General features: G+C 46.1%; 1 protein-coding gene across 1 annotated transcript; it reads left to right on the top strand.

The window, feature by feature from the left end:
* Nucleotides 1-312: 312 nt before the first annotated feature.
* Nucleotides 313-21,123, top strand: GUSB (glucuronidase beta). Its single transcript, XM_067537949.1, has 12 exons — nucleotides 313-510; nucleotides 3,049-3,237; nucleotides 4,089-4,270; nucleotides 5,841-5,983; nucleotides 10,423-10,610; nucleotides 11,770-11,922; nucleotides 12,824-13,002; nucleotides 14,001-14,147; nucleotides 15,047-15,131; nucleotides 17,053-17,229; nucleotides 18,216-18,351; nucleotides 20,858-21,123. The coding sequence occupies exons 1-12, from the start codon at nucleotides 313-315 to the stop codon at nucleotides 20,992-20,994; spliced, it is 1,914 nt and encodes a 637-aa protein (XP_067394050.1). The 3' UTR covers nucleotides 20,995-21,123.
* Nucleotides 21,124-21,150: the final 27 nt, after the last annotated feature.

The raw sequence follows: 21,150 nt of genomic DNA, 5'->3' as shown, positions 1-21,150 counted from the left end.
TGTTCTTATCCTACTCAGACTGTGAGCTTGTCAGGACGGGGACCTCATCTTGTCTTCTCAGTGGTCCATGAAGTGCCTAGCAATTGGGCTCAGTGTAAATAAACTACTATAATCTGCCCCCATGGCACAGCAAGTTGGATCACACCCATTTACTTTCACTGCCTCAGGCCCACAGAGGAGCCTGGCAAGCCCATAAGCAAGATGGCTGCAGGTGCCTCTGTCTGGAAATCATGTGAGTGCTGTCTTCCTTACTGTCAGCTGGGCCCTGGATCAGCTGACTGCCTTTACAGACAGAGCTGCCCACACAGCAGCATGGATCTTTGCTGTGCCCTTTGCCTGCTGCTGCTCTGGTGCCAGGCTCTTGCCCTGCGCGGAGGGATGCTCTACCCCAGGGAGTCGGTCTCCAGGGAGCTGAAGGAGCTGAATGGCATTTGGAGCTTCAGGGCTGACTTCTCAGCACAGCGGGACAAAGGGTTTGTGCAGCGGTGGTACCAGCAGCCCCTGAGACAGGTATGGAGGGGGACACAGCTGGGGCAGTAGTGGCAAAGAGGGTAATTGCAGCTGACCTTGGCTACCAAAGAGGGACATCAGGCTAGCCTGTGAATTGACTGTCTCCAGGGTAGGGTGACCAGATGTCCGGATTTTATAGTCCCGATATTTGGGGTTTTTTTTAATATAGGCACCTATTACCTCCCACCTCCTGTCCTGATTTTTCACACTTGCTATATGGTCACCCTCTCACAGGATCCATGCTGCAGGTGAGTGAAACACATTTGTCGCCGGGGCTCAGGACCTGAACCAAAACCCAGACCCAGAGCTTGGATCCAGCAGCACGAGCCCATCTGTATAACAGGGCTGAGGGGTGAGAACGCGGCATCCTAGCGCCAGGATTTCAGCCCTGAAAGTCAATGGGTATCGAGTCAGTTCTCTATGGAGATAAAACAGAGCTGTGATTCAGGCCCATCTCTAGTGAAAAGCAGGAAACGAGCATCATAAATATCAGAATGAGACAAGAAGGAAAAAGAGCCTTTCCCCCCAGAATTGCTCTTTGTTATACCAGTTTCCATCCTGACTCACTTGCTGTTTCCTGAAACACAGGCATGTATGTGAATACTGTATTAGAAAAAGGGATCCGGCCACAGTACAACTTAACGGTTCTTTCCTGTTATGTGGGCGTGCGATTTTAGCTTCCCCTTTTCTATTTAGTTTGCAGCAAATCAATTGTTGTTTACTCCCTGCATTGCATGAATAATGTTTAGCATTTGGGTAGTACTTTTCATCTTCAAGATATTTTTCAAATACTAATCAGTAAAACTGAGCAGCCTTGTATTGTCTGTCCTTTTCATTCACAAGTGCCTGAAGTAGGAAACTGGGAAAGTGTGTGATTGTTTGATTGAACTGTATACAACATTATTATAATGACTATGGCAGTCCTGTCAGAAATTGATACCATTCTCTTGACACTTATACAGGCTTAGTATTATAAAATGCAGGGAATATTGTATTATTCTAAACAATAGCCAGTACAAAAAAATCCTGGAGTAAATGTTGAATCTATTGCAAATGAAAGAAAATGTGTACAGTAAATGTTGAATTTGCTTCCGAACAATTATGAGTACAGAAAGACAAACTAGTGTAATCGAATGATGCTTCGTTTTGTTTTTGTTTAAAAGGGAAATAACTTTTCGAGTGTGAGCTGCTGCAATTATGGGCACTTTGAGAAATAAATAATATATCTCACAGGGGAGAGAGAGAACTGCATGGAGTACCATGTTTTCTAATATAATTAGAGAACGTGTAATAGTGAAATGATTATACCATCTCTGGGGTTTCCTTATGTCATTCGTGAGGGAAAATAGCAAACCATTGGTTAAACTTCCTAAAAGGCATTCAATTATTTTCTAATATTTAGGGATGTGTATTAATATTTATAGTATGGGTCTCAGTCAGGATTGGGGCTCCATTGTGCTCCTCTGTAGAAACACATGGGGCTTATGTGTGTTTTACACATGAATTTTGAAAATAAAGCCTATGTAATGGTTATTTTCTTGTAATAGTTTGTAGTCACTGAATAGTTATAATCCTTTACAATGTGCAATATTGCCGAGATAGAACCTATTGCTTAAAAACCCACTGAATTTGCCACATTTTGTAGCTGTAGAAAAACTACCTGGCGCTCAGAAGACAAAAGGGCCAGATTGTCATCTGGTGCAAAGTCAGTGTCAATGGGGCTATGTTGTCAGTTTGCACCTGTTGAAGATCTGGCCCCAAACAGCCCAAATCCTTGGCAGCCATTATGCTACTGCTATAGATGATTGTGCCTTTAAGGGATTGTGCCTCATTGTCTGAAGTTATTTGCAAGAAAGGACAGTCCGGTGGTTAGGATGCTGGTCCCAGGCTTAGGGGATGTGGACTCAATTTCCCTGCTCCACCATAGATTTCCTGGGTGACCTGGGACAGGTCACTTAGGGCCACATTTTAAAAGATATTTAGGTGTCTAAAGATACAAACAATGGGATTTTCAATAGCACCTAAGCAGGTGAGGTGCCTAATGCCCGTGGAAATTATCCCGCTTAAGTGCTATGAAAATCAACGTGGGCACCCCTTTGCATCTTTAGGCACCCAAGTACCTTTGAAAAGCTAGCCCTTATTCTCTCGCTGGGCCTCAGTTCCCTATCTGTAAAATAAGGATAATAATAATTCCCTCCCTTACAGCCTGACGTGATAGGAGTTTAGGTGGAAATTATACAGAACCTGGCAGATTCTGTATAAGTCTAGGTGGAGGGGGAGGAGGGGAAGGAATTTCCCTTTGAATTTTTTAGGGGTCTGTTCCAACCCAAAAGGCCAAGTGAAGTGAAGGGACAGAAACCCCTGGTAGATTTACAGCAGTTGACTGACCTCAGAATCTGTCCCACAATGGGTGCACTAGTGAAACCTTTCGCCCTGCAGCCCACAAGCCTATTTTTAAACTGTTTAAAAAAAAAAAGTGTGACATTTGATAAGTCCTAAGTGAACTCTTTCACCCTCTGTCTCATTTGATCCCGTTAGAGTGGGCCTGTGATCGACATGCCAGTACCTGCCAGCTTCAACGAGATCACTCAAGATCCCAACCTGCGGAAATACATTGGCTGGGTTTGGTATGAGAAAGAGGTGCTGCTTCCCAGGAGCTGGCTTCTGAATGCCCAAAACACCCGCGTGGTGCTTCGGGTTGGCAGTGCCCATTACTACGCCATAGTCGTAAGTATGGCAGCCATGGGAGCAATTCAACATGCGTTCAGGCCTGCTCAGAGGCTCTCAAAAAAGCCACGGTAAAAGCTGCCCTAGGGGACCCCACCCCCGTGTGTAATAGAAGAATGTGGCACCTCTGTGTGCTGATAACACACTACGGGCATGTCTACACTAAACAGGCTGCATCAGCACAGCTGTGCCATTATAGCGTGTAAGTGAAGATGCTCCTACGCCAACAGGAGAGCTCTCCCGTTGGCTTGGTTAATCCCCCTCCCTGAGAGCTGGTAGCTATGTCGATGAGAGAAGCACGCCCCTTGACATCTACACAGTTGGTTAAGGTTGGTATAACTCCATCTTTCAGGGGATGGATTTTTCGCACCCGCGTGATGGAGTTATACTGACATAGGTCTGTAATGTAGACCTCAGCTACTACTAACTGTGCAGTTTTTCCCTTTGTGAGTCCAGCTGAAACGTCTCAGTTATCTGGAACTAAGAAGTGAGTGGAGGCACGGATCTGGAGCCCCCAGTGCAGGGGGTCAGAACAAGGACCTCGTGCTATTTTTCCAGCTCTAGCTTCATTGATCCTCTGACATCAGAGCTAGTAGCTGACATGTTACAGGGCTGAACGGCACCAGAGATTGACACACACAAAGCACTCAGATAAGTCTCTCATTAAGGTGATGTTTGCCTTGCGGGACACCATTGGATATTAGGTGCATGTAAATGCTGCAGGAGTGGGCCCTCAGCAGAAGAGCTCTGACCCCGGCGTTCGCGTTCAGGGAGTCATACTTTCCCCCAGCCCATGTTTCCCTGTGATACCTAATGCGGCTGCTCTGCCCCTTCTGTTTCTTCTTTTGCAGTGGATCAATGGAGTGCAAGTTACTGAGCATGAAGGAGGCCACCTCCCCTTTGAAGCAGACATCACCAGGATTGCTCAGGGCAGCCCCAGAGAACCGTGCCGCATCACCATTGCACTCAATAATACGCTGACACCTCAGACCCTGCCTCCCGGGACAATTCAGTTCATGAAGGACGAGTCTAAGTGAGTTCACTGAATTGCTACCAGGGCAGTGGTGGAAGTTACACACAGCGTTATCCTCATTAATCATTGTGTCATAGGAACTAATTCAGCACCTGTTACTCAAGGATCTCCATGCAATTTATGAACAATGAGGCCATGTTTAATTCCTGTAGTATTAATAGCAAATCTATTGAAACATAAGAAGGGCTGTACTGGGTCAGACCAATGGTCCATTTAGCCCAATATCCTGTCTTCCAACAGTGGCCTGTGCCAGATGCTTTAGAGGAAATGAATAGAACAGGGCAATTTATCAAGTGATGCATCTCCCATCGTCCAGTCTCAGCTTCAGGCAATCACAAGTTAAGGGACACCCAGGGTGTGGGGTGGCATCCCTGATCATCTTGGCTAATAGCCATTGATGGCCCCATCTTCCATGAATTTTCCAGTTTGTTTTTTTTTTAAACCCAGTTATGGCCATCATAACTTGCCCGGGCAATGACAAGTTGACTGTGCACTGTGTGAAGTGGTACTTCCTTATGTTTGTTTTAAATCTGCTACTTATTCATTTAATTGTGTAACCCCTGGTTCTTGTGTTATGTGAAGGGGTAAATAACACTTCCTCATTCACCTTCCCCACACCATTCATGATATTATAGACCTCTATCATATCCCCCTTAGTCATCTCTTTTCTAAATTGAACAGTCCCAGTGTTTTTTCTCTCTCTTCCTATGAAAGCTGTTCCATACTCCCGATCATTTTTGTTGACCTTATTTGTTACTTTCTCCTCTCCTAATATATCTTTTTTGAGATGGGGTGATCAACACCACATGCAGTCCTCAAGGTGTGGGCGTACTATGGATTTATATGGTGGGAATATGATATTTACTGTCTTCTTATCTATCCCTTTCCTAATGGTTCCTAACATTCTGCGTGCTCAATGTGCAGCAGCAGTCAAAAAAAGATGACTGCAAGATCTTCCTTGAGTGGTAACAGCTAATTTAGACCCCATCATTTTGTATGTATAACTGGGATTACGTTTTCCAGTGTGCATCAGTTTCCATTTGTCAACACTGAATTTCATCTGCCATTTTGTTGTCCAATCACCCAGTTTTGTCAGATCCCTTTGTAACTCTTCGCAGTCATCTTTGGACTTAACTATCTTGAGTAATTTTATATCGTCTGCAAGCTTTGCCACCTCCCTGTTTGCCCCTTTTTCCAGATCATTTATAAATATGTTGAACAGCAGTGGTCCCAGTACAGATCCTTGGCGGACCCCGCTATTTATTTCTTTCCACTGCAAAAATTGACCATTTATTTCCTGCCTTTTAACCAGTTATTGATCCATGAGAGTACCTTCCCTTTTATCCTATGACTGCCTACCTTGCTTAAGAGTCTTTGGTAAGGAACCTTGTCAAAGGCTTTCTGAAAGTCCAAGTACACTATATGCACTGGATCACCCTTGTCCACATGTTTGTTGAAAGGGAACATGTGGACTATTGTAGGAGTAATTTAATAGTATGTCACTAACCTCTTTACTTTGCTTTTTAATTCTTGTGAAATGGAATGTAGCCTTTTCCCTTCCATCACACAGGTATCCTAAGGGTTATTTTGTTCAGAACACAAAGTTTGATTTCTTTAACTACGCTGGAATTCACCGGCCAGTCGTGCTGTATACAACCCCCTCGGTCTACATAGACGACATCACTGTGACTACAGCCTGGGCAGGGAATATTGGTAGGTGTCTAAGCAATTATGGCAATATCTTCCTCTCCCACCAGTGAGATGAAAGGAGGCAATGGGAAAGCTTCCTACTGAGGAATTTTTGGTTAGATTGAACTAATCATGCAGTAGATGTTTTGGTTTCATGTGTGCAGCCACATGCACTCATTTGATCTTAGAAGTTGTAAGAATCTTCTTAAGGGGTATTAACAAAAAAAAAGGCACTTGGCTGACAATATAGTCAAGTGAAAGGATCCCTGTGCAGCACCTTGAGGTGAAATTTTACATAAAGGACAATCCTGCTTTGATTGGCATAAGGACCAGTGCCAATGGATATGATTTCATGAGCCCCACAAAATCTCCACAGGAATTTTCTGGATCTCAAGACACACATTACGCTCCATAAAAATCTGTGTGTGTATGTATCTTAGCTGCTGCCATTATGGCCATCCCTGAGCACTCACAGTCTTTAATGCATTTACCCTCACAACCACCTGTGAGGTAGGGCAAGTGGGGAACGGAGGCCTAAGCAAGGTCACATAGATAGTCTGAAGGCTGGAGTTCAATTCCCCGCTCTGCCACAAAGTCTAAGGCCAGCGCTCTAGACGTTAGATTGACCATCCTCTTCCTCCTTTCAGCGTGGCTCTACACGCAGCTCCGTTTTGGGCATCCTCTGCTAATACACAGCCTTACATGTCCCTGTCCGGCTCCCACTGGAGTCGGTAGCCCAACGCTCAGTTGTTTTAAAGGGTTCAGGTTCCTAGAGTCTGGAGCCTATGTGTTATTAAACTTCCTGAGTCTGAGCAGAGCTGGGGCACTGCCTCTGGTTTTCTAGGCATAGTGTCAGGGTGCAGATCCTCAGTCTCCCACCCCCTTCTGAGAGTCGAGACCCTCCAGTCCAACTGCCTCAGCCCTGAGGGTGGGCAGGCTCCCCCAGTCTGCCCAGTGACATACGCACATCCTTCCCCAGAGCACCAGCCCTTTCAGGGACACGCGATAGCACGTTACACACAGGCTTAGTGTAGAGGGATGCTGGCTGCTCCTCAGCTGCTGGGTCGGAGGGAGGCCACACTGCCTCACTCACTCACTGTCTCTTGGCAAGGGAATTAGCCAGTCTGCCAAGGAGTAGTAGTCTGTTGGCCCCAGCCCGCAGGCAGGGCAGGGCGGGCAGTCCACAGGCCCCGGCCCTCAGGCAGGGCGGGGGCGAGCAAGAAGGCTGTGGCCCAGCGAGGCTGCACAGGCCAGGGTGAGGCTGTCACCCCAGGGTTGGGGTGGCAAGGGGGGGAGGGGACCCCCCCAACACCACTGCGTCCCAGCCCAGGGCCTGACAGTGGCCGGGTGTTTCCGCACTGGGTCACCAGGGCTCCAGCCGAAACTAGTTGACCCGGCTGTAGGCCACAACACAACTGGACAATCGTCTGGTTCCCCTGGGCTCCTTCCCATCTCCCGCCCCCCTCACAGTACCTGGGCTTCAGGGTCTCTGGCAGTCTCGCTGGGGTAAATCGCTAGCAGCAGCCCCAGCAGCTCCCTCTGCGTCGCAGGCGGCCGGCAGCTCCTCCAGGTCACAGGCAGCTCCGGTAGCTCCTCCGGGCTGTAGGCAGCCAACAGTGCCGCTGTGGTGCAGTAGTCAAGCTTGCGCCCCAGCGCTGGGGGAGAGACATCTTTCTTCTTCTTCGGCAGCTCTAGAGGCCCGGCCTTTTGTACTTCCTGATCCTCCCACCTGCTTCCAGTGGGAGGGGCAAGGCTGTCTTGGCTCCGCCCTCTCAGGTTGCTTCTTCCCCACTGGGTTGGAGGGAGGCCACACTGCCTCTCTACACTTTGCAAAAGGGAATTCTAAATCACTTGCTCTTTACTTTGGACAGCACAGACGATGTAACCAGCCAGACAAAATAATAAACACACATTTCCCTACCTCAGTTTCCTCACCACTCTGGAACATTCTTTTGGCTTCTGCCTGAGTGTTCTGGGAGTATCCTGGATCCTTCCTTCCTTTCTTTCTTTCTTATACCATCTCCTCTAAATTGTGGAACTTCTGTCTGACCACTGCATTAAGTCTTCTCCTGTCACTCGCTTGCATGCTCTCTCCTCTCCAGCCACCCCCTAAGAGCCTTTGCTTTATAACCTTCAGTTCCTTTGCCATGTGACCCTCTGCTCAGCCTTGTCAGGTGAGCAAAGTCCAGCACCAGGTGGTGATCCATTGCTTAGTTACCAGCCCACCTGTGCAGAGTGGTTCTTCTGGGCAGTAGCCAGTTCTATGTCCAAGGGTGCTTCCATGTGAATAGAGTCTAGTTTAATGACTCTCCGTTGTAAGCCTTCTGTCACTACCCCTTGGAATTTCAGTTCAACATAGAGGTAAACATACATGGAGGTTTTCAGTTCAACATGGAGGTAAAAAGACAACTGAGAAGACAACCAGCCCCACATTCAAATGGAATTTGAAATCTGACACTGATAGTCCCCAATATCACACAAAGCTCATTAGCTGTATTCAGACAGATTCCCCAGATTGTAACAGAACCTTTCATTCACAGATCTCAAAGCATTTGATGAAGGAGGATTATTATCCCCTTTTCATAGATAGGAAGACTAAGGCACAGAGAGGTGAAGTGACTTGCAGATTTGGTACCCAGATTTCCTGGTTCCCAGTGCCATGTTCCATCTACTGTACCCTGTTGCTAGGCACATTACAATTCCTTTAACTGTCTTAATTGTTTTGGCTGCATCTCTATAACTTACCTTTTAAATTGATGACTAGCTGAATGATTGCAATTGCCTGCAATTGTGATCTACTTTAAAGCCATGTCAAATGACTGTAATCTTCCAAGAACACAAAAAATATAAAAGTCCAATTAAACACTTGAAAGTGGCTCATATCCCTTAGAGAGGTAACCTCCAAAGGCAGATTAGGGTCTAGGGAAATGAAGGGATTTTTGCTTGTCTGTTTCACATGTAGGAATGCCTCTTTGTTTAAGCCTGTTGCTTGTAATACATTTAATTAGCTTCCCCTGCAGCATTAAATTGAAGGCAGCTGCTCACAAACATGCTTTTCCCTGTAGCTTGCCTGGTGCAGATGTAGGTGCTAAGCCAGGGTGGGTGCTACGAAGTATAATTATTTCCCCCACCCCATTTCCGCTAGCTGCAGGTCCTTGTGACAATAAATGCAAATCTGGCTTACATTTCAACCCCTTGCTCATATTAAGCAGGAGCGCAGCAGCCACTTCCTTTCTATAGTTTCTTTTGTGACACTCTGACCCTATGTCCCTCTTATCTTTACATTCTGCACTGTGTCCCCCCCCCCTCCCTGCCCACACAATTCCTGCTGTGTAAATGTCAGGCTCCTCCCCTTTCATGCCCCAGACCCCTGCTTTCCTGCATCTCTGTGCTTGTCAAACCCTCCCACATGTATCGCTGGTTTCTTCTGCATGTCTCAGTCGCCCGCTCCGGCCTACACTCTTTCTCTCGTTCTGTTGGCTCTGCTTGGACCATCTTCCCTAGGAATGTTTAGCAGGCAGGTGGGCCCCCTAGTATCCAAAAGCTCCGTGCTATCAAGTATCCTGATGGTGAACCCGGCTCCCCATCCCACCCCACGCTTTGCGTGGTCTGTGATCATGCCTTTAGAGTGTGAGCTCATCTGGCAAGGCACCACGGGTCACTGTCTGGTGCAGTGCAAACTTACAGAGCTGGACTGAGAACAATAGACCTTATCTATTGGAAGCTAACTCTGACAAGCCTGTATGTGTGTATTCAGTGCTGTGCTAACAACCAGCCCTGCAGGCTGCAGTCCTCTCTCTGCAGGAGAAGGTCAGCAGGGACAGGGGTGTTGCCAGCTCAGCCAGTGCTGCCTTCGCTGTGTGCCTGGGCCTCGCCTAGAGACGCTACGTAGCCCATTCGTGGCTTGGCCTCTCTGCTGAGCATGCCAGCAACGGGGCCCGTAGCAGCAATGATTGGTGCCATGGACACAGTCCGATGGGAACTGGCCTGAGACCCACCAAACTCATTTCACACAGGCCAGGTCATACATGGGATCATCTTCCAGCCACTGATCCCTTGGACTGCATTTGAAGCGGCAGCCTAAAAGTGAAACCCTTTCTAGCCTGTTACCAAGCAGATGAGCCAGACAGTCCCCACCAACCCTTTACAATCTAGACGTAGGGTAAGGAATTGATTCTTCAACTTGACTAATGCAGGGTATTGCTCTAAACGAAGCACAGCTTCGAGGTTAAGGCTTTTGGACAGGGCAGAAACAATCTTTGTACCTGGAATTAATGTGTATCAATAACTTGGAGTCCAGTGGGTAGCACGGCAGTGATGTAGTTATCAGGAGAGTACCCAGCACCGCTAACCTGGGTGATGTAGAGTCATATCACAACAGGGTCATTAGGAAACATCCCTGCTGCCTCGCTGTCTGATGAAAAAAGAGTCTCCAACCTGCTGCATGCTTTCCTTTGGGCTAGGTGTGGTGCGATATCAGGTACTGGTGACTGGCGGTACCCACTACTCCTTGTTGCTGAATTTGCGTGAGAAAGAGGGGAAAGTGGTCGCTACAGGAGAAGGACTTATTGGAGAATTGAAAGTAGTGGATCCGAAACTTTGGTGGCCTTATCTGATGCATGAAAACCCCGGATACCTGTATTACTTAGAGGTAACATGCACACATTTCTCTCATTTTGCGCGTCTCTCATTTCATTGTTCGATTAGGTTTACAAAAAATCTATGGGTATAAAGAAGCCTGCCTTCCTTAATCCTCCTAGCCCAAGAATCCTGCCTACATGGTTTCACTTCACACCCGTTACCGTGTTGCTAATCATGCCATAATAAAATCAAGTTTTGCTAACGTCTTGGCGTGCTGAGCTGAAAGTCAAGTCACTGGGAAAGAGAAGGGGGGTGTGTGAAGAGGGAACGCACGGCCATTGGCTTCAGACTCTTACCACCGTGTTTGTGAGCATCGCTGCTGTCTTGTCTCAGGGCCCCGTCCATCTCTTACTGAAGTCCATCAGAGTCTTTCCATGGACTTCAGCAAGACCTGGGTCAGAACTCGACAAGGAAGGAGACTACGCGAGAGAGGAGATAAATAATTAATCGGGATCAAATTGCTCACCTGTGTCACACATTTAACAACTGCAGCGAGCTCTTTTCCCCTTAGTACAGGCAATTCCGCTTCACTTTCAGATTGCAGTCGGGGAGGATTAGATGTCCTACATGGCTGTCTTTATCTCCTCTGCATGAATGGGGATTTAACGGTGATGTAGGGTTTCAAGATTCGATGCAGTTTGCAAGGCCCCAGGTGCATGTTGCCTGTACTCAGGCTAAACTCCAGTCTTTGGCTTGGTCACGGGGAAGATGAGCACTCGGTGCCGAGCCTGCAAGGATGGAGGGTTCCGGCTGTGGGTTTAGGGAGTGGATGTCAGGTCAGAGCTCTTGGGAGGAGCAAGCCCCACGCCACCTAACCTGCTTCGCTTCCTCTTCCTCCTCCTGCTCCCTAACTTCCCTAGCCTGGGCTCCTAATGTGACCCACTTTCCCTTTCTGCCAGTATCTGAGCCTTCCCCCAGGCCAGGAAGTGAGGTGGGTGGCCTCCGGAGGGCAGGCTGGGAATGTGGAAGAACCAACCAGGAGCAGCCAGCCTAGGCTGGCACCTAGCTCAGCGGTGGGGTAATGGATGGGGAGCATGAGGCATTGGCTCATGGGGCATGGCTTTGTGTGTGGGGTCCCTGGGAGGGCAGCACTGGCTGAGAGGGAGGTAGGATCGTGTGTATTCTCCTCTGTGCACTAACGTGGAGACTGGTTTCTGTTGGGCATCCAGGTTAAGCTGTCGGCGCAGGTGGGCGGTGAGCTGTCGGAAGACGTGTACACGATCCCTGTTGGGATCCGCACTGTGCATGTCACCAGCAGTCAGTTCCTCATCAACGGCAAGCCCTTCTACTTCCATGGAGTCAACAAGCACGAAGATGCCGACGTAAGAGCACAGAGGGAGGGGCGGTGTGGGAGGCCACTCTCTGCCACTTCATTTTAATTGGCTCAAGAAACACTTCTGGCCCCATCCCCAGAGGGAGTCCATTTCCTAGCAGCCCCTCCCCCAGATACATCTGTGCCATTGGTAGTAATACTGTGAGGTTTATACACAGTCGTTGATGGGACACCAGGCCATTTAGACCCTACTGTGGTACAACCAGAGGTGCCAGCTGAGATCAGGGCGCCGTTGTGCTAGACACGGTGTATATGCCTATTGAGAGCCATTCTTTGTCCTAAAGAGCTTACCGTTTACAAGACAGACAACGGGTGGGCGTATTATTATCCCCATTTTACAGGTGGGCAACTGAGGCACACACTTTAGTTTGAGGATACACAGCTGCTAAACCCACTCCATCGGCACAACACCTCAGCTGGTACCGTGGAAACAGCAAACCCTGTTTCCAATGACTAAGAATGCTTTTTCCAGCTTTGGAGAGACTTCTTCCCCTCCTTCGCTCCTTTGCATAGACATGAAGTCTCCAGCTCTGTGGTGAGCCTTTTAAAACTCACAACGAGAGACAAATAGTGCAGCAGTGGAAGCAGAAAGGCTCCCACACTGTCTACTCAGGATGGAACCTAGGCAAGCCCGACCATGTCCTCCTGCCCTGTGAAAGTGAGGGGAGAGCACATGGAGCCCAGATGATGCAGGCAGAGAGATAGAGATGTAGCAACAATTTATCCTGAAGCCAGGACTGCACAGGCGTAACACACAGCAGTGCTGTGAGGCTTAGGTAAGCAACTGCTTGTGAAGTGCTTTGAGATCCTTGGCTGGAAGGTGCAAGTGCAGTGCAAAGTACTACTGGGTTCTTACTCATCGTGGATTGTCCTGCCTGCTTTTCCCTCAGATCCGTGGCAAAGGACTGGACTGGTCCCTGATCGTGAAGGACTTCAACTTACTGCAGTGGCTCGGGGCTAATTCCTTCCGCACCAGCCACTACCCCTACGCAGAGGAGATCATGGATCTGTGCGACGCATATGGCATTGTGGTGATCGACGAGTGTCCGGGAGTAGGGATGAGAGATCCGTAAGGGACTGTTTGAAAACTCACTCCTTTTGTATTTCTCGCTGCTTAAAAACGTTTATTTACTGAGCACCAGCTGTGGTGAGCACTGAGTACAGCCCCCCCCACCCTGGGAAATGGCTTTTCAGGTGTGCTGAGCATCTGCAGCTCTGACTGACCTCAGCTGAATGCGCAGGCGCTCTGGACAATCAGCCCAGGACAAGTTTGGGCCTGTCTACGCTCTAGAAACTACTGGTGTGAGGGACCAGGCTACAGCAGTGCCGGTTCTCAACATTGTTAACATACTGTTCAGTCTTGCAGTGTAGATGGGACCTACCTGCATTCCTAAAGGATGCTGCAGCAGCACATTTTTATCCCCGCTGCACTGCAAGAACAAGCTGTCCCTTATCCACCTGGGGGAAGGGGCACCAAGCTGTAACTGGAGATACCAACATAGGGGGTTTTACGCAGTAGAAAGACCTACTTCATCTGAGTCGAGCTGGCCTTGTTTTGTTTTTCCAAACCCAAAATGGGTAGCTTGGTTCTGGAGCCCATTTAATCTGGGCCACCAGTGTTTGGGGGTGAGGGGAGGTTTGGATCAAAGGCTGTTGTCTGGGCTCCTCTCTATTTCAGACACAAGTTGTGCTGGGTGATAATGAAATCTTGGGAGTGCTGTGGAAGTCTCTGAAAGGCTGCCTAGAAGCATGTATTTTAAGCAGGACGTTGAAAGAGGAAGAGGAGGTGGTTTGGCTCGTGAGAAGAGGGAGACAGTTCCAAGTGGAAGGAGTAAAACATATTTTTGCTAGAATATCTAACAAGCAAGCTGCTGTCCTGCGAAGAGTTATCCTCATCCAGAGACACAGGGCCAACTGCATTTCTGGTGTGGAGAGACTTACTCCAGGGATTAATTTCGGCCCCTGTGCTCCAAGACCAGTAGTTACATTGTTAGTATTGATGAAGGATTGCAGGTGAGTTTTCTTTAGCATTTTAGTGACCTGCTCTTTCTTCCTTTTGCCCTTGAGTGAGAACTTCGGAAACAAATCGCTGGAACACCATCTCATCGTGATGGAAGAGCTGACCCGCAGGGATAAGAACAGGCCATCGGTTGTGATGTGGTCTGTGGCCAATGAGCCGGCCTCAGAGCTCGCCCCAGCCGCGTACTACTTTAAGTAAGTGCGTGGTCTTGTGCATGGCTGTTGAGACTCGCTTGTGATGGGATGTGCCTTGTAATTTTTCAGGTACAAAGAAGGAGTTGCATTGAGAAGGCTGGCAGCTCGTCAGCGAGCCAGCCATCAGATCCCTTACTCTATTCTACAGTCTCTTTGTAAAGCCTAGAAATGTGTGTAAACGTTCAATGTACTCACTACATATTTCCCCAGTCCACATACTCTTTTGCATATTGAATTTAATGCCGCCCAGCAGCACCTTGACCAGTTATTTCTCTGAGCTAAGTACCATCAGGAGTCCACTTGGGATGAGATAGTCCTTCAGGACTGAGGTTCAGTAAAACAGTAAAGGCAGAAGGTTCAGTAAACCCTTGTCGAGGGTTTGATCCTCCCTTACTACAGAAAAACCAGAATCCAAATTCTCTGCTGGGTTAACTCTTGGACTTCAGTAGCGTCAGGCTTGCATAGCGCTTGGGCCTGCCTACCGAAGAAGCTGTGGTTATTACAGCAGTACCACTCATTTGTTCTCCCTGGGGCTGCTCACAACACCTTTGAAGGCTATTCTCTTGAAGGCTGCAGAGACACTGGTCCCCGGCCCCTTTCTTTCTCTTTTTTAAAGTTATGCTTATGATGTTTTATGGGGATGGACACTTCTCCACTGATTTTTGCAATGGGTGTGCAGGTAGAACAGGCTTCTCTTTGTGTGAGCTCTTAGCTAGAATTACACACACTTTGAGGGGCGATAAACACCATCCAAGACCTACAATATTTCACTGTAAATCACCGTCTGTTTAACTAGACATCAGTGCCAAAGGTTGGGTCAGGTGGGGAGTGCTCTGATTTTTGTGAGGCTGTTTCTCCTTGTTGGTGATGGACACTTGTGTTTTACTGTTTGTGAACAGGACAGTGATAGCTCATACTAAAGCCATTGATCCCACCAGACCTGTAACCTTTGTGTCAAATGCTAATTACGCCCATGATCATGGTGTAAGTTTCATTTCTTTTCTCCTTTGTTTTCTTAATAAAACTGGGAAAGGGGTAGATTTGATGCGTGGCAAATAACCCTCTTCTCCCCCATTCTATTAAAGATTTTTGGAGGTGAGCATATTTGACTTGCATGGAGAAGCAAAGCATGCAGGGCCTGATCCTGCAGTCTAATAGAATGACGTTAAGGGCCACTTTTCTATAATGTTGTGCAGGATCAGACCCATTGTGTAACTGTCTAACCCTGTTGTGGATGTTTTGCTGTTTCACTCCTTATTGTGCCTATTAAAACCTGAGCCTCTCACTTACAATAGGCTGTTTGTTAAACCATAGAATAAAACCCTCTTAAAATGGTTACAGGCCTCCAGGGAGTCTAGTACAGAATGTTTTGTCTCAACGCATTGCAAATTGCTCTTATTCTTCTTGGGCAGATGCCTATTAGCTTTCCATAATGTAACCACCCCCCAAGCCTGTCTTGAGCCTCTAAGGATATGTCTACCCAGCCAAAAAAGACCCATGGCAGTGCATTTCAGAGCTCGGGGTCAAGTGTCTTGGGCTCGCACTGGTGGGGCTAAAAGTAGCAGTATAGACCGTCGGGTTTGGAGCTCTGAAATCCAGCAAGCGAAGAGGGTCTCAAAGGTGGGGCTCCAGCCCAAGACCAAACATCTACACTGCTATTTTTAGCCCTCTAGTAGAGCTTGAGTCAGCTGATCTGGGCTCAGAGACGTGCTGCCGCAGGAGAAGTGGTTGGGGTGAAGATAATACCCTAAGTTCTGAAACCGGGCTCTGACACTGGTCCCACAATGGAGGCCCTCAGTTCTGCATTGAAGGCTTCCTTTAAGTGCTCATGTTTGAAAACTGATCTCCCCCTAGAATTTCCTCGGAAATCAAAGCCAACATAAAAGGACTGCGATGTTTTCACGTTGCCGTCTTTGAAACAAGTCTATTTTTAGATGACTTTGTATGACTACATATTATATGTGTATATAAACTACTTTCATAAGTACCTGCGAGAAATCACATTTCATTTCCCGTTCAAAGAAGGCTAGCCTTTCCTCTACATAAATTGGGCTGGCCTTGAGCGAGCACGTTTGGCCTTATGTAAGTTTAGAAAGCTATGACTTTTTACATTGGATCATGATCAAAACCACTGAGGGTAGTTTGTTTTAAACATAGCAAAGACGGCACTGCTGTTGATTACTCCAGTGTCCCAGCTACCGCTGGTTGGAACACACCAGCATGCTCCTACTACAATGTCATCCTGCCTCCAGTGGAACATGCTTGTTCCGGCAGCTCAGAGGCACAGAAAAGATTTAAACAACTTACACACTGTAATTCAGAGATCAGAACTTTATTACAAAACATGTCAAGAGAACATTGGATACGTTACATACAACATCCCTGTTTATCTTCAGTGGGCTAGTGCCCTTTGTCATACTGCCCATCGTGATAGAAATGGCATACAACTTGCAGAACACTTAGTCCTAATTTGCACCCCAATGCATGGATTTAGTCACTACTCAAAGTAATTCAGCACTAAGCTGATCATCACATGATTTAGTAAGTTTAAAAGGATATTTAAATGCACAGCCAGATCCAACATACATCTTGGAATTTCCAAAGACTGACAAACTTAGGAATGAAACACTTAATTTTGTTTAATTGGCTACTTTGCCTACCTAAATGTAAAATGCCAAATTAACATAGGTTGATGGGGGAAACTGCTCAACCTGGTGAGTTTCCTTCTGCTTTTTTCTCAGAAGAGGATGGGTGTTGGGCAATCTCATTTTTGTTTTAAAATGCTGTGGGCCAAATTGATCCTAACTCTAACAACTCAGGTCAGTGGAACTACTGCAGAGAGAGACATAGCCTTGTGAGTTACTTTGGTGTTTATTACAAATATTACTCTACATTATTTCTCTAGGCTTCGTACGTGGATGTAATTTGTGTAAATAGCTACTTCTCCTGGTACCATGACTCCGGGCATCTGGAGGTTATTCAGCTGCAACTCAATACACAGTTTAAGAACTGGTATGAAACCTACCAAAAGCCAATCATCCAGAGCGAATATGGAGCAGACTCTGTTGCTGGGCTTCACAGTGTGAGTTTTGTGGATATGCCGGACTGGGGGGAACACAAGGCGGGAGGTTCATTCACAAACCACCCATGAAATTTACTGACCCTTTCATTTTGAGACATGCTGGACACAATGTAAAATATACTCCCCAGCTGCCATGCAAATTATACTAGACTTTAGTGTTGAAACACTGGCCCCCATTGAAGTCTGTGAGAGTTTTGACCTTGATTTCAGTGAGGCTAAGAGGAGATGAGCTCTTTAAGCAAAAGCACTGATGGGTGCTACAGGCCACTAATAAATTTCCATAATTTCTGACTCATTTGCCTCCCAGAAATTTTTCTGCCCCTTTGTAAACCTACCAAACTTTAAAATTCTGATTGTGGAAGCCAGTCCCACTTTCTTTTCTTATTTAAAACACTGCTTAAAATAGACCTGTTTACAAAGTGTAAATCGTTAATTGGCTCTTATGCTGTTGCCGTTTTCCTTTTAAAATGAGTCATTGACAGTTATGCTACAGCTGACTCACTGATTTACACTTTTGTGGTCAAACCTCCAGAAGATAGTTCTTGGAATATTCTTTCAGTGCTTTGGCATTTGTGGAGAATATTCAGTGAACAGCAAGGTGCAGTGCAGGGAAGAAAAGTCAGTTGATTATGGGGCGATTAGATTGTGCAGCTTCAGAGAAATCATTTAGCTATAGCACTTTTAAACCCATTGCCATGAAGCTGATAAAAAAAGTTGCTAGTTTCTCCCCAATGAATCCAAAAGAAGCTGCCAACCAAAGTAGAAGATGAATTCAACACTCTCTAAACTTCCCCTTGCAGTTTCAATGAGATATCCTTCTTTGGTGCTTCTGGCCTCTATTTAACAGCCACCACATTCCATAGATATGGCTATAATTCAGCAGTGGATGAAGCGAATGAAGTAATTGTACAACTTTTCAGATGAAAGCCCTTGCTGACACCTGCTATGGTCTATGTTTGAGTCTTTTCTGCCTTCTTTGGTTGCAGGATCCACCTCTTATGTTCAGTGAGGAATACCAGACGGCTGTGCTAAAGGAATATCATTCAGCATTTGACAAGAGGAGAAAGGAATATGTGATTGGAGAGCTCATCTGGAACTTTGCTGATTTTATGACGGATCAAGGTAGGCTGAGATTCCATGAAGTATTTAAGCTGCAATGTAAAGGTAAGCATTTTCTCCCGACATGATGGCTTTCATGTTATGGAATTGCGGGAACAAATTTTAGTACAAGCAAGTGTTCTAGAAGAACGAGTTAGCATATGTGGCACTGAAGATCGTTAAATGCAGCATAACCTTTATTTAGAAGTTCCCTTGTCACTTTCCTCCACATAAAAAGCTTTTTTAGGAGAACGAAGGAAGAAGCAAATGCTATAGTATGGGGGTACTGGTTCAGAAAGAGGCAAAGATGCCTAGCACAACCATCTATCCCAAAAGCTTCCTTTAACTCCATTTTATCTCCCACCTGCGGAAAAAGTGCTGTTCACAGACAATTGTGAAGAGGGCATGAGCTCCATAAGCAGACCAACAGCAGCCTCGTCAGATCTTGTTATAAAACGAGTACGATTGTTCAGCGTACACTGCTCAAATCTTCAGGAAGCTGCAGAGGGTCACAGAGAACTATAGAAACATAGAAAATAGAACTATCCCTCCCTCCACCCATACACAAACACTGCAGCTACAACTGTACACTAGACAGTGGCTGTGGAAGGAGATCACTGACTTTCATACAGTCTGCTGTGACATTCCTAAAATGCAAACAGTCCGTTTCTGCTTCCTGTGATAATCAAGATAAGTCTGTTCTTTTGACAGTTCTTGTGCAGTCAGCTAAAGTGTCCAAAGCTCCCTTACAGGGCATGTGGAGGACTTCATGTTTTCCCAAAGAACTTCAGAAACATCCTCTGTAGCCAAACCCCACGTCTTGGCCCCCTTATTTCTCCAGTGTCAGCACATTAGCTGTTAGTTGATTTAGAACTGAGAGCACAGTCCTGTCACAGAGTATGTTTGAGTGGGGTAATCTCTACTCTTCCATTAGAGCTACTTAGTGAAACATAATTAGAATTCTACCCTTATAGGCCAATTGGCTCTTATGCTTTAAACTAGGGCAAAGTTCATTAAAATGACTTAGCAAGAAATGGAAATATTCGATTTTTGCTGATTCTCTAGAAACAGGTTGTGTTCCAAACATGTCGGCTCATGTCTAACTCTGGCATTAAGGCAGGGGGGAAAAGTGACTACATTTTTCCATAACCAAGTCAAGTATATGGCTAGGACCTAATCCCAAAGAAGCATTTCCTATGATGAATAGTCTCTCTCCTCTGGTTGGGTTATGAAGTGTCCCACCCACTAAGGGAACTGCTGTCAGAGCACCTTCATCACCAGCTTGTGGAGATGCTGCACTGTGACAGAATGCAAGTGAAGTTTGCAGAGGGACCCACCAAATTACTACTCTTTCCTTCCTCTCCTCTCCCTAATACTCAGCCTTAACTATCCTTTTTTTTTTTTTTTTTTAAACTTTCTAAATTTTGCTCAAAGTTGCAGTACATGTTTCACAAACAACTATCACTAGCCCTGCACCTTCACTAGCAAACTTAAGATGCATTACTCACGCTGCAGGCAGCTTTCACCAGTTGTAACAACAGAAGCTATGCAGAGCAGGGCTAGATGCCATAATGGTAAAAATGCTACCAGTCTTATGTTCCCAATGCAGACAAGGCAAAGGAATTTGACATATGTATGAAGGTAGAACTTAAGCCACAGTACAGAGAATCTATTGGGAGTTACATTGTGACTGAAGGATGGTCAACAGCATGGTCAACAGAAGCGGTGTGAGAGTGTATTTAGTGGAATACTGTAGGAATCTGTGTTCCAGGTGTGCTATCTTCAGTGACTTAAGTAACCAGCATGTAAGAGACAAGGCTCTAAAGAGAGCAGACAGACCCAGGCATAAAAAAATTAGGAGCAGGGACAGGGGAAGATACTGAAAGTTTCCAAAGGATTAGTGGAAAGAAAATGAGACCAAGTTTGCAATAACAAATCAATGCACCTTTGGGCTCCATACACACCATGCAGCATGGAGGAACTGAAGGCCACCTGGAGAAGATTTGCCGCTTGGAATGGTTTGATGCAAGTTGGACAAAAGTGTGGGAACAGCAGTAAAAGAATCTGAGTATCAAAGTCAAGTTCTTCAGTGAGATTAAGCTGTGGAACTAGAGCAGAAACAGAACCCGCCCAGCTATTTAAAATTAGACTGGTCATAGCTTAAAGTCTTGTCTAAATAAAACATTGCACTAGTTTTAATTAAAATTGATTTAATTAAAGCAATACAATCCATTCATGGACACACTTAAATCCATGGGCAACTGATTTGACAGCTGTGAACCCATTTAAGCTAAATCAATTTTAATGAAGCCACTGACTCTCTTGGGTAGACAGTCTTCATGTATAATAATCATTTTCCATAGATAGGAAGGTGATGAGTTAAGTCTCTTCCATCTAACTTGATTGTGAAAAGCTGCTGCTAACATTTTGTCCCTGTGGCTGAGGCGTTAGACAGGTCGCTGCACAGTACACAGATGCTTTGATTTTCCTGTGAACACCTGCTTTATTTTATGCCTTTTCATATCTACAGCAATCAATCGTGTTTTAGAGAACAAGAAGGGGATCTTTACCCGTCAACGGCAACCAAAGGCAGCTGCATTTGTTCTCAGAGACAGATACTGGAAGCTTGCAAATGAATCAAGTTGTCTCCGTTCAACAATGAAATAGCACAATTTATGACTGGGTATTAAACTCCAATCTTTTCATTAAATATTTTTAGTAGTATTTACATTTTAAATATTACAGGATTAGTGCAACTTCTGTTTGAAAATGTACTAAAATAAAAATATTTCTATAGCATGGGTTCTATTTAATACAAAACAC

This window comes from Emydura macquarii, unplaced genomic scaffold (genome assembly GCF_026122565.2).
Source record: "Emydura macquarii macquarii isolate MOO-44397 ecotype Brisbane River unplaced genomic scaffold, CSIRO-AGI_Emac_v2 contig_450, whole genome shotgun sequence".
Lineage (NCBI taxonomy): Eukaryota > Metazoa > Chordata > Testudines > Chelidae > Emydura > Emydura macquarii.
Note: the sequence above shows the minus strand (reverse complement) of the source record. Positions and strands in the feature narration are given on the sequence as shown.

Excerpts from the sequence above, each read along its gene's own strand:
- GUSB (XM_067537949.1), top strand. The coding sequence starts at position 313 with ATGGATCTTTGCTGTGCCCTTTGCCTGCTGCTGCTCTGGTGCCAGGCT. Across the intron at positions 4,271-5,840 it reads TTCATGAAGGACGAGTCTAA|GTATCCTAAGGGTTATTTTG; the intron begins GTGAGTTCACTG and ends TCCATCACACAG. Across the intron at positions 13,003-14,000 it reads GGAGTAGGGATGAGAGATCC|TGAGAACTTCGGAAACAAAT; the intron begins GTAAGGGACTGT and ends TTTGCCCTTGAG.